The sequence below is a fragment of the Rhinatrema bivittatum genome, chromosome 3 (genome assembly GCF_901001135.1).
Source record: "Rhinatrema bivittatum chromosome 3, aRhiBiv1.1, whole genome shotgun sequence".
NCBI classification, from domain to species: domain Eukaryota; kingdom Metazoa; phylum Chordata; class Amphibia; order Gymnophiona; family Rhinatrematidae; genus Rhinatrema; species Rhinatrema bivittatum.
The window spans coordinates 519,605,555-519,619,448 of record NC_042617.1 but is presented as its reverse complement, the minus strand read 5'-3'; the positions used below and the strand labels follow the sequence as shown (position 1 = coordinate 519,619,448).

Below are 13,894 nucleotides of genomic sequence, written 5' to 3'. Positions count from 1 at the left end.
CACCCGTATGGACTTATATAAAATTGCAATCAAATGGGCCAAACTCTGCTTACAACTGAAGGGACTTTCTATCCTATTGCTATCCTCCACCTCAGGGTAATCCCTTATTAGTTTTGTCACATCCATACATATAGAAAAGAATAAGCAACATGTCATGGGTGGTACACAGAACTCTTCAACCAGGTTCGTAAATGATTTAACATGGCGATCATCGGCCAACTGATCCAGGAACCGCAAACCCCCCACCGCCCACACTGACACATCAGGAGAGAATGTATGCAAAGATAAATGTGGGTTACATATCAAGGAATTCATATAGGACCAAGTGGTATTTGGTGGGCTGAGCATCTGAGAAATAGCCCTTCATATTTTGAGTGTGGGCAAGCATAGGATTACTCCTTATTGCCCGCTAATAAGAGACCGAGGCAGGTGAGAAATGTAACAAGGATGCCAAGCTGCACCCTTTCGCCCCCCTCCTCTTTGAGCGATAACCAAGCCTGTGGGGCATCCCTACAAGCCCAATAATACCACTGACTGTTGGGAAGGCCTAGCCCTCCAGACTCACGAGGTTTGACAAGGACATCATATTTCATTCTAGGCAGCTTACCCTGCCAGATGAAACTAGAAATTGCCCCTCGCCCCCCCCCCCCCCCCTGTAAAACTTGAAATGTCTGTGTAGACACGTCACAGGACAAGTGTATAAAAGAATAGAGCAACTTGTGTAAAATAGCCATCTTGACCAAATTAACCCTCCCCAAAAGAGAGAGAGGTAAAGATCACCACCTCAAATTTCCCAATAGATTTAAGAATCGGGACATAATTATCCTTAAATAGGCTAGAGTAATACTTTGAAACACAAATACCGGGATACTTAAACCCTGCCTGTGCTTTCTTAAAAATGTCCCTCACTGGAGCCTCTCGCCTGGTGGGTCCCAAGTGCATCAGTTCTGATTTAGTAAAATTAATAACATACCCTGAAGGAACTCCAGATTTGTCAATAAGGATCATCAGAGCTGGAAGTGAGTGCGATAGGTTTGTCACATAAACCAAGGCGTCATCCTTATATAAAGACATTTAATGAGATACCCCCTCTATCTCTGGAGATTGTCTGATCGCCTGCGCAAGCGGCTCCACCACTAAATCAAAAAGTAGTGGAGACAGGGGACAGCCTTGCTGGGTTCCCCTAGCAATGGCACAACAGGAAGATATGACCCCATTAGTCAACTCCTGTGCCATAGGAGTGTATATAAGGCACAGATCCAAGAAAGGAAATCCTGGGGAAACCCAAACTGGTCCAAAACCTTGAACATTATAGGCCCATGAGACCCTATCGAGCGCCTTATCTGCGTCCATGGAGATTACCACTCTTGACACCTGCTTCTGTCTAGTCCAGTGTAAAATATCAAACAGGCACCTCGTATTGTTTGTAGAGAGTCTCCCTTTAATAAACTCTGTCTGATCTTGGTGTACCAGAACAGGCAAGATCTCCTCAAGGTTTACTTGCAGGGTCTTAGCCCCTCTGTTTTTCTGAGGTTAGAGACTAGGTGTCGTGGAAAGTTTTACATTGTTCGAGGGAGATTATCAACAGGCCGTCTCCCGGTATCCACTGGCCATCTATTGTGCACTGGGTTTTTCCCTATGGTATCGTCCAGTTTTCACCGATATCCTAGTGCCCTCGGACTATGATCATCACGGACCCCCATGAGGTCTGTATTTTGTGCCTGGGGGCATCGCATGATGTCTGAGGATGCACCTTCTGTGCCCAGATGACTCCAAAGGGCTGTTGTGCATCTCAACAAGGTAGATAAACTTTTCAGCACCAAAAAGTCAGAGCCCTCGACATAGAGAGCATTGACATCCCGGAGTCGCAAGTCGGCGACCCCTGCTCCTGTGTTTTCTCCACCACTGAGTTCTCTGATGGACCTGGGTGCGGGGGATTGTCTGCTTTCTATTTCCTATCGTTCCAGGTCTGGCTCTTCGTCGTCTCCCTCAGCTCTGGGGAAGAACCAAGCCGAGCATCGGGAGAAGTCAAGGAAGCATCACCATCAATCGCCATCTTCCCATGGCTCCAAGCTTGGGAAGGCATCGGCACCATCCAAATTGCCCCCGAAGTAGCCCCAGTCCGAGGAGTTTCCAGCCTCCATCGGCACTGAAGGCCCGAGGCGATCCCCAACAGCTTCGGTGGTGGGCACCAATCCCTCTTGGAGTTCCGGGGATTCGGTTCTGCCTCCTCCTCAAGCTGTCCTCTCATCAGCATTTGAGGAGGAGTTGGAGGGCTGTGTATGGTTGGCAGTTGGTCAAGCCCTACCAGGCATCGAACTGCTGGTTCTTTGCGGCCGCCACTGTCACCAGAATGATGCTCGTTCCCTTGCTAGAGTGTCTGGATTTACTGCTCGGGGCCTTACCTACGCAGCCTATCCCGATACCCCGGCCGCTCTCAATGCCACACAGGGCCCTATAGCGGCCTCTACCAGAAGCTATTCCGGTGGTTGATTCCTCCGATGAGGTAAGAACAATTGGGTTCGGTGCCAGTCAGCCTCCCGATTCCATCGGTGCTCCCGATGCCCAAGGAGCCACAGACACCGGCACACCTCTTGGTACCCGCAGCACCACCGGTGCTGACGCCTATACCTGTGGGGCTCCCGATGCCTTTAGGGTCTAGGCCTAGACCTAGCCTAGGGGCCCCACCTCTGGTGTCCCCTTGCGCTTTAAATGAGGAGGGAAGTCCCCTATGACCCTTGGGAGAGGGATTGAGCAAACAGTGGAGGTTAGACGCCAAAGAAATGTCCAATTACAACTTTTATTGAAATGGAGACCCAACACAAAAATGTGTATGGGAAAGAAAAGCGCTATTGCTTCCTATTAAACTCCTTCAAAGAAGTACACTATTCAATTAAAAATCTTCTATCTTTTATTGAAAATGTGACATCATATACATTTAGTTCTTTACATAAAATCTACCTACATCTAATGCAAATGTTTTGGACCACTCAATTTAATTCACATAATGAAAATTCACCATTGTATAGTCTTGAGTTCACCCTCAAATCTATACTACCTCTTACCTCACTCTGTCCCTCTTTCTCACAAACAACACCATAAAAAATGGATCATTTACTTCAATGTGGTTGTTGGTCTCCTTTCATTGGACCACCTGTGGATATTTAACCCTCTATATTTGGAATAATTTGTTATGGTTTAATAATATTCTGGGACCAAGACACAGGGCTTGGTCTCAGAATAATTCTTGCCAACATTCACTCCATAAATCCTCTGATCTTCTTAGCAGGTGTCCTGCGTGTGCATCATGTCTCTCATGCACACGCAGGACACCTGCTAAGAAGATCAGAGGATTGTGGTAAATCTCCAGAGTCAGAGAAAGCTACCAGTATGCTCGATGCGGCAGAGGAGCATGTGCTGTGCTTCGGCAGCCATTACAGGACTTCTCGCAAACAAGAAGGTCACACCGGCAAGGAGAGCTAATCAGAAGGAGAGAGCATGGAAGTGAGGTACAGGTTACTGGGGCAGCTCGGACAGCATCAATTCAAGGTGATCCCAAACATGAACAGGCAGCACTGGGTACCGAATAAGCACAGCAGGCACAGTCTTCCTCAGCAATATATCTTGTACTCAAAGACAAATAGTACTAACAAACCCCTTTGATACACACTTCAATTAATTTGCCAGAGTGACCTTCAGCTGCTTTTCCTGTTTAACAAGTTGACACTTACTCAAATCAATTGCACTTCTCTAACATCTTTTAAATGCAAATTATCTACCTTTTGGGGCCGATACAGTAAATCCGCGGGAGAGCAGGCGAACGCACAGGCCACTCTCCTGTGCGTGCGATTCAGTATTCAAATTAGGGCCGGCGGTAAAAAGAGGCGCTAGGGACACTAGCACCTCTTTGGACAGGAGCGGCGGCTGTCAGCGGGTTTGACAACCGACACTCAATTTTGCTGGCGTCTGTTCTCAAACCCGCTGACAGCCACGGGTTCGGAAACTGAACGCTGGCAAAATTGAGCGTCCGGTTTTCAAGCCGCGAGCCAACTTACATTTTTTTTTTTTTTAACTTTTTGTAACTTTCGGGACCTCCGACTTAATATCACCATGATATTAAGTCAGAGGATGCACAGAAAAGCAGTCTTTACTGCTTTCCTGTGCACTTTCCCGGTGCCCGGAGAAATTAGCACCTACCTTTGGGTAGGCGCTAATTTCTGAAAGTAAAATGTGCGGCTTGGCTGCACATTTTCCTTTCTGAATCGCGCGGGAATACCTAATAAGGCCATCAACATGCATTTGCATGTTGCGGGCGCTATTAGGTTTCGAGGGAGGGGGGGGTTGGACGTGCGTTTTCGACCCCTTACTGAATAAGGGGTAACGCTAGCGCGTCAAAAATGCGCGTCCAATCGCGGATTAACAGTGTGCTCCGCCAGAGCGCACTGTACTGTATCAGCCTGTATGTCCACAAACTGAAAGGGATTACCTACATTTCCTAGTTTGTTTGTTTTTTTTGTTTGTTTTTTTTTAAACCGGAGATTACCCCTTAGCAATATGGGCATTTTAAATGCTGAATCCAAAGTTTTGAAAATGTATTAAAGAGTGGCTGGTCTGGTGACTTAGTGACAAACACTTCAATGGGGTGGACTTGGGTTTGCTTCCTGTGCTGGTTGGGACTAGGGATATTGCAGAGGTAACATCTACTATCCCTGGGGCAAGAGCGAGTCTGACATTGCACAGCAGTAAAACTCAATGGGCCAGACTCAGGATTCATGTTAGCCAGGTTCTGGTGGGAGCTATGTGACTCCCTGGCCAAGAACTGTTGCTGTGATGACTAGTCAAAATTGGGGAGTCTGGGAAGGAAATACAAATAGAAAGAAAAAACCTTAGGTAGTTGTGATTGAAAGCTCATGGTGCTGTAGCCCCATAGAGGCCAGCACTGATTGAGTTGGAAGACTGTAGGTCTATAAAGAAGGAAAAAGTGGAGTAGAAGCAATGACTATCTCAAAGAGGTGAAACTGCAGATGAAGTAGTGTTTGTGGTATTTCAGTAGGTGAGAAAAGTAGGCAGACTAAATGGGCCTGGCAGTTGTCATATGTTTTGTTTCCAACATGAAGTTAGTTACAGCTTGGATTATTTGTCTGTTGTGGGGATCTGATTGATTAATTCTACCCACTCCTGCCTTGTAGGCAAACAAATTTAAGGGCAAATTTGTTTTTCAGGCCCCAGGATTCCCAGGAGCAGCTAGCTTCCCCTCCTTTGGGCTCCAGCACACCCTCAGCCATAGCGTCTATTGGCCCATCACTTGAACTGGTACATAAACTGAATAAGCGAAAAAGAGAATCCAAGGACCAGCTGATCATTGTAAGTATTGTGGAGGGAGGCTCTGGTACTGAGTTGCTATTGTTTCTTCTTCAGACTGATTTTCTACAGAACTTGATATTTAATGAGTATGTCTTTGTTTAGAAGCATATTTCTTAGAATTCAGACAGGTTAATCCACACTAGTGGGTTATGCTCTTTTACCAGCAGATGGAGACGTAATAAAGCTTATGTCACGGTATATATACTCCTGCACTGACAGCCCACCAGTATTCTCTGTCTGCAGTAGATGGTGGGGATTGCTTAAATAAAATTTAGGAGAAAAGAAGGAAATTAATTTGCCCCGCTCTCATGTGATGTGATACCTTATGGTCCCTCCCTCAGTTGAGTTTTCCTGAGGTAATATCTGCAGTGCCTCGGTTTGGTAGCTGGATTTCTGGCGTGGGCTTAACTGTAGAGAGAGAGACAGCTGAGAGCCTAACAGATGCAGAAAGCTGAGTGCAACGGTGAAGGCCTTTGCCCTCTCCCCCTGCAGCCGGAGACTGACTCTGTATTCTGCCTGGATGGGCTGAGCTCAGGTCAAGAATAAGTTGAATAAAAAAGGGGGGGAGATGATTTTAGGGATTCCATTCCCCTTCTATTCTCTGAGCTTGCACACTGATCCAAGGTCTGTTCCCATCTTCAGGGGAGCTTGGTGAATCGTGATAGATTTGGTTGAGCAGTCTTTTTGGCTAGGCCCTGCTCTCAGGCTTTGCTTTGATGCCTCGTGGTAGGCTGCAGCGGCATTTGTGTGTTCTTCTACACACATTTGATGTGAAACAGTGTCTTACATCAGTTCGGGCTTGCGTGCTCGGATAGGCGCCTACATTTTAGGTGTCTGTGCTGTGCGTTTTTTGGACAGAGCTTATTTTTGGGCGTCTTGTCCAGGCTCGCTTGTGCAGATGCGCAGCTGGGTGCAGAATTGTCAGATGCTTTTGGGAGCATGCTGCTAATGGGTGTTTATCCATGGCGCCGGTAGCAAAGAAGCCTAAGCACCTTACCCATTGTGCTGCTTGCCATACAGGAATATTTGGTTCTTACCTGCTAATTTTTGTTTCTGTAGCACTAAGGATCAGTCCAGACTCCTGGGTTTATGCATCCCTTCCAGCAGATGGAGACACAAAAAGTTTTACTGACACTGCTACATAATCCTTAGTGCCTCCTACAGTTTCTCAGTATTTCCCTGTACCCAAGCACAAAAATATAACTTGTAAAAATAGCTTGTAAAAAGATCTAGAAATTTAGAAAAAAATGTATCCAACAAGTCTGTATTCCATACCATGAAAAAAACTCTGCTTATATATCAAGAAAAACATAGCTGAGCGGACGACTCTCCACCTCCACAGATCGGGTGGGTTCTGGACTGATCCATGGTACTACAGGAACGAAAATTAGCAGGTAAGAACCAATGTTCCTTTCCCTCTACATACCTGGATCAGTCCAGACTCTTGGGATATACCAAAGTTCCCTACTTAGGGTGGGATCTGGAGAGTCCCACGAGCAAGACATTTTCACCAAACGATTGAGACTCCGGATTCCCCACATCCAGGTAATAATGCCTATCAAAGGTATGCAAAGACTTCCAAGTTGCCGTTCTACAAATTTCCTGTAGCGAAACCAACTGAGCCTCCGCCCACGAGGCTGCCTGAGAACGTGTTGAATGCACCCTCAAACCTTCAGGTACCCGATGCCCCTTGAGAATGTATGCCGACCCAATAGCCTCCTTGAGCCACCTTGCAAAGGTAGCCTTGGAAGCCTAAGTAACTATCTTTGAATCGCTCCATAAGACAAAAAGATGGTCCGACCTCCTAAAATCATTTGTTACCTTGAGATATCTCAACAAAGCCCTGTGGACATCCAAGAGCTTGAGCTCCTATGCAAAAGGAGCGGAAGAATCCAACTCCGGAAAAGCAGAAAGTTCCACTGACTGATTCACATGAACCGCCAATACCACCTTTGGTAAGAAAGAGGGTATCGTTCGCAAGGAAACTCCAGAATCCGTAATCTGTAGAAAAGGGTAACGGCAAAATAAGGCCTGCAACTCAGAAATTCTTCTAGCTGAACAAATGGCCACTAGAAAAATCACCTTTAGAGTTAAATCTTTAAGCATCACTCTCCGGAGGGGCTCAAAAGGCGCCTTACACAAACCTCTGAGAATGAGATTGAGTCCATGATGGACAAACTCTCCTCACCGGAGGACGCAAATTCTTAACACCCCAGAGAAATCTAACCACCTCAAGTGCTGCAGATCTTCTCCAAAACAAAAAACATCCCTTAAAGGGCAGAGAACCTAAGCGGGACTTAGATGACACATCCGCTGACCAGTTATGCAGCCATAACAACCGCCTGGCTGACACCGCAGATCCCATAATGCGAGACGAAGTCCGCACCAAGTCTTACAAGGCATCCGCAACTTAGGCCACCGTTGCCTTTAAGTGCTCAGTCTTATCTGCCTCGGCCCCTGACTTCGCCTGCCCGTCGTACAGCTGTTGTACCCAACACAAACAGGCTCAGTGCTCATACCTCAAAAATCCTCTTGAGGTGAATCTCCAGCTTCCGATCCTGCATATCCTTCAAAGCCACAGAACACGCAACAGGATAGTCATCATCTTTGTGACAGCCGACACTGCAGCATCCGCCTTCGGAAGGGAAAACAGCTCCAAGTCTGCTCTGGCAAAGAATAAAGTTTCGCCATTACCCTCCCCACTCTTAAGTCGGCTTTGGGATTTTCCCACTCCTGATCTACCAGTTTCTTCACTGACTTATGATAGGGGAAGACTGTCGTGGGACACCTAAGCCCATCCAAGACCGGATCCACCCCTTCCAAGTCCAAATCCTCCTGAGGAATCTTCAGCTCAAACTCCTCTAGGAACTGTGGAATCAAAAGTCCTAATTCCTTTTTACGGAACAAGCGGACCACCTTGGGGTCATCCCCCTCAGAACTCGGGACTTCTTCCAGATAGTCTCCCGGACCCATGGCATCCATGTCTGGATCCCTCTGGTCCTGTGCTAATAAAGCCCCCGGATCTCCGGCAGCTCCCCCCGCTGGAACAGAAGCACCTGAGTCCTTGCCTGCCAGAGCAGGACCCAGTAAATACTGAACCATGGAAGACCTCTGTATCAGGGACTGCCCAGGTCTAGAACACATGCCCAAAATCCCAGGAGCCAAAAGGCTGAGACCCCAGCCCTACTGCTAAGCCAAATACGCCTCATGGAGGAGAAGGAGAAAAAAGTCCTAGTGGCAGCAGAAACCTGATGGGAGCTAGCCAAAGAGGAACCAGACAGCAGCAGGTCTGAGGCAAAAACATCAGGCTGGGGAAAGCCTTGGGGGGAAATTCCCCCTCCCCCCCCCCCCCCCCCCCCCGGCGGCATGGTCCGTGCCGACTGAGAATTCAAAATGGCTGTCGTTCCTGTGCCGCCAGAGGATGAAGAGGCCCCAAGCCACTCTGAACCCACGCATACAGGGAGATTCGCCACGGGAGAGCCAGTACGCCGCCTATACCGCTTAGCCTCCACCGGACCCTCTGGCCCTTCTTCTTTTGAAACACACACGGCACAGAGTCCCAAGCGGCTGAGGCGCGCTGTGTGCACAGCACACAACAGCCACACACCATAACACGCCTTTTCTTGGGTGGAGTTTTTCAAGGGCTGCAGTCCTTTCTTCAGGCACAATCAGCAGCCTCAGCCAAACCTAAAAGTTCAGGATCGCAGGCTGTGGATCCCCGCACACTTGGTGCCGCAGGTAAGTGACTGAATACATCTAGACCCACTGTGGGTCACACTGATAGGGACCCAGGTGGGACAGATGATGAATGGTGATCCTTATATCCTAGAGGATGGGGAAATTTCTCTGGGTTTGGAGCCATATAGAACAATGTTACATTTCTTTCACAGAGATGAGTTACTGGCTCTGATCTCCCAGGCATTGAAGATGCTAGGGTTGCCGCATGCTAATTCCATGTCTGAGCCAAAAGAGAAATCTCATTTTAATTTCTTTGCGTAAAGCATTATTTTCCTTTCCCATTATGGATGCTATTCAAGAACTGATTGATCTTGAATGGGGTGCCCCGGAAGCTAATTTTAAAGGGGAACGAGCCTGTGAAGCACTGCACCCCCTGGATCCACCGGGGTGAGAGCAGTTGCACTTTCTGAAACTGGATGCACTAGTATGTGCAGTCACCAAGTGGACAACTATTCCTGTACCAAGGGGTAAAAGTTCCCTTGTACAGGGATAGTGGCATTGAAGAAGAACTGAGGCTATCCTTAAGCAGGCCTTTGAGGCGGTGGCAATAAATTTGCATATAACCTCTTGGTGCTCACTGGCGGCTTGCACTTTCTTGCTTCTCTCTCAGGAAGTCTATGAATCTGGTTTAAATTCCAGGGCAGTAATGAAACCGGCAGCTGCAGGCTGTGACTTGGTCCACACTTGTGCCAGAGGGGTAGATTTGGTGATAGTGGCCAGGCATAAGTTAAGGCTGAGGAACTGGTCAGCTGATAGAATTTCAAAGTCTAAACTTATAAAATTGCCGTTTAAAGGATCACTCTTTTTGGGGAAAAATGACCAATAAGTGGGGTGAATCTCCTGTTCCTCGGTTACCAGAGGATAAAAAGGCGGTGCCGCGCGAAAGGTCGTGCTAAGGGTTTCAAACATTTTTGACCCTACAGAGGAGTGGCTTCTCAGAGGGCTCGACGTTTGGGTAGGTCTCAGTCCTTTCATCCCAGGTAGCCCAGACAGGGCGCAGACACAAACGGTGGTGCCTCACAACCCCCTCAATGAAGGTGTGCCGACTCCCGCTTGGGAACAGGAGATAGGGGATCTTTTTTATCAGGTGGATTGAGATCACTACAGACCAGAGGGTACTGGAGGAGGTAAGAGATGGCCGTGCTCAGGAGTTTCTCAGGGTTTCTCGGGATGTTTTCATGGTATCTCCCTGCAACTCTCCGCAGAAGAGTCAGGTGGTGGAGTGTATGTTGTCAAGGCTCCTCAGCCCAGTGCCCATGTCACAAGAAAATACAGGGCAATATTCAATTTATTTTGTTGTACCCAAGAAGGAGGTTTCCTTTTGCCCCATCTTGGATCTCAAGGGAGTCAACCGTCATTTGCGAGTGACTCGTTTCTGATTGGGAACCTTATGCTCTGTGATAATGGCAGTATAGTCAGGGGAATTTATTACATCTCCGAATTTGTCAGAGATGTACCTGCACATTGACATCCGGCAAGAACATCATCGGTTTCTGCATTTTGCTGTTTTGGGGCGCAATGATCAGTTTCGAGTGCCCCCCTTTGATTTGGCCACCGTACCCAGAACCTTCTCCAAGAATCATGGTGGTGGTAGCAGCAGTGTTGAGAAAGGGATGGCATATGTTCCATCCCTTTTTAGACAATTGGCTAATTTGGGCCAAGAGTATGAAAAAGAGACTTTAGGTCTCTGGCAAGGAACTAGGTTGCTACAGGAACTAGGTTGGATGGTGAACTTGGCCAAGAGCAATTTACTGCCATCCCAGACACTGCGGTATCTCTGTGTTCGTTTCAACACAAAGCAAGGCAAGGTGTTCCTACTGGAGATCCGCTTTCAGAAACTGGCGCAGGTGCGACTATTGATAGAAACAATATTCCCAACAGTATGATCTTGCCTAGAAGTGGTTCCATGGGTAAGGGCGCATATGTGACCTCTTCAGCATGCATTGCTTGCACATTGGAGTCCACAGTCTCAGAATTACTCGATACGGCTTCACTTTTCGGTGGAGATCAGCATCCAACTACAGTGGCGGTTGCAAGCAGATCATCTAAGGAAAGGTGTTACCCTACAAACACTGGACTGCTAGTACTGGCTAGTACTCGCAATGGATGCGAGCCTCCGGGGTTGGGGGGCTCACTGTCAGGAGTATACAGTGCAGGGGCCCTAGACTACAGAAGAGTCTCTCTCTGGAACATTAATCAGCTGGAAGCCCTTGCCATTTGGTTGGCATGCTTCCTTTCCAGATCATTTACAAATATATTGAAAAGCACCGGTCCAAGTACAGATCCCTGAGGCACTCCACTGTTTACCCTTTTCCACTGAAAAAATTGACCATTTAATCCTACTCTCTGTTTTCTGTCTTTTAACCAGTTTGTAATCCACGAAAGGACATCCACCTCCTATCCCATGACTTTTTAGTTTTCTTAGAAGTCTCTCATCTACATCTACTGGTTCACCTTTAATACCTTTAATACACATGTTTATTAACCCCTTCAAAAAAATGAAGGAAATTTGTTAGGCAAGACTTCCCTTGGGTAAATCCATGTTGACTATCTTCCATTAACCCATGTTTTTCTATATGCTCTATGATTTTGATCTTAAAGTTGAGTTGTGGTCAAGTTGAGTCAAGCAGATCCAACCACCCCTAAAGTGGCCAGTGCCTCTATGGAACCTCAACCTGGTCCTAGACTTCTTAGCAGGGGCCTCCTTTAGACCTCGATGTTCCAATCTGGATGGTCGTTACTTCCCATGCCAGTCTAATCCTGTGGGGAGAGGTATGTCAGCATCAGTCAGTGCAAGGCCGTTGGTCCCCAGAGGAGACTTCCTGGTCTACTTCCTGGTCTATCAATTGGATAGGGACTAGGGTGGTACGTCTGGCCCTACTAGCGTTTCTCCCCTTGGTGAGGGGACAGTCTATGAGGATCTTGTCGGACAGTGCGACAGCGGTGTCCTATATCAACTGCCAGGGAGGCACCAAGAGTCATTCTTTGGCTCAGGAGGCTCGGCTTCTGGTGGAGTGGGCAGAGCAGCATCTGGAGTATCTGGCAGCCTCACGCATAGCGGGCTCGGACAATGTGCAAGCGGATTTTCTAAGTCGCCAGCAGCTGGATCCCAGGGAGTGGGAGCTGTCCAAGTAGGTGATGTCACTCATTTGTCGTCAGTGAGGGACCTCTTGCGTGGACTTAATGGTCGGCGGAAAGAAAGAGGAGCAGAGGGAGTTAGACGCCTTGGCTTGCCTTGGCCAAAGGACATCCTGCTGTATATTTCCTCCCTGGCCTCTGGTGGGCAAAATTCTTCGGAGAATAGAGGTTCATCCGGGCCCGGTGATTCTGGTGGTGCTGGAGTGGCCGCGGTGTCCATGGTTTGCAGACTTGATCAACCTAGCGGTGGACTGTCCTCTTCGGCTCACCCATCTGCCAAACCTACTGCGTCAGGGACCAATTTGTTTTGATCAGGCAAATTATTCTGTCTAGCTGCTTGGCTTTTGAAAGGCGACATCTGAAAGGGAAAAAGGTTATTCAGATGCAGTCACTGCTATGCTCTTGCAATCTAGGAAGCCTTCCACTTCTCTATCCTACGCAAGGGTGTGGAGCATTTTTTGATTCCTGGTGTTCCGGCCGGAAGGTGGACCCCCAGAAGAGCTTTCTATACACCATATTTTGGCCTTCCTTCAGGATGGTTTGGCAAAAGGGCTGTCCTTTAATTCGCTTAAAGTTCAAGTGGCGGCACTAGGTTGCTTCTGAGGCAAGGTTCGTGGCTCATCACTTTTGGCACATCTGGATGTTGTCCGTTTTCTTCGAGGCGTGAAGCACCTGTGCCCTCCCGTTCGACAGCCGTGCCGTCTTGGAACCTTAATGTGATCTTGTGGAGCTTCTGTGCACTCCCCTTCGAGCCTCTGCGGCATGCGACTATAAAGGGTCTGACTTTGAAAGTGGTCTTTTTGGTGGCTGTTTGGCGTGCAGAATTTCCGAACTTCAAGCTCTTTTCTGCAGGAAGCCCTTTTTGAGAATCTTGGACGAGGGGATTTCCTTGCAGACTGTGCCTTCTTTCTTGCCCAAGGTGTTGTCTTCCTTTCACTTTAATCAGTCGTTGGAGCTTCTGTCCTTCTCAAACTTAGATCTGGCAGCGGCGCACATTAGAGATTTGCGTTGCCTAGACGTCGAAATGAGCCTTGCTGAGATACTCGGAGGTCACGAATAATTTATGTATGTCAGATCACCTTTTTGTGTTGTGAAGCAGTGCCAAGAAAGGGCATAAGGCATCAAAAGGTGGTTGAAAGAGACGATTAATTCCGCATATATCTGTCAGGGTTGCCCGATTCCGGAAGTTCTCCAAGCGCATTCTATTCACTCTGACAGCCTCTTGGGCAGAGTGTCAGTCTCTCCTCAGGAGATCTGTAGGGCAGCTACATGGAAGTCATTGCACACCTTTGCCAGACATTATCGCTTAGATGTCTAGTCCCCGGGGACAGGAAAATTTGATTCGAGTGTTCTGCGAGCGGGACTCTCCCAGTCCCGCCCTACTCAGGAAAGCTTAGGTGTACATCCCAGGAGTCTAGACTGATCTGGGTACGTACAGGAAAAGGAAAATTGGGTCTTAGCTGCTAAGTTTTGTTCCTGTAGTACCACAGATCAGTCCAGAGTCCCGCCCTTGATTAGCAAAAAGGGTATTGGGAGAGTCCACTCGATCTGTCTGTTTTTGCTGTATGGTCTATGAAGAAGCACAGGATTTGTTGATCCCACACAGATTTTTGGTGTGAAGGCATTTTGTTGTTGCCTGTTTTATGGTTATCCT

General features: G+C 47.8%; 1 protein-coding gene across 1 annotated transcript in view; it reads left to right on the top strand.

The window, feature by feature from the left end:
- Positions 1 to 13,894, top strand: part of ESCO2 (establishment of sister chromatid cohesion N-acetyltransferase 2) — a 137,037-nt gene that overhangs the window by 42,622 nt on the left and 80,521 nt on the right. Inside the window, exon 6 of the mRNA XM_029596900.1 lies at positions 5,223 to 5,364. Within this exon, the coding sequence (XP_029452760.1) occupies positions 5,223 to 5,364 (142 nt within the window). The remainder of the gene's footprint in view (positions 1 to 5,222; positions 5,365 to 13,894) is intronic.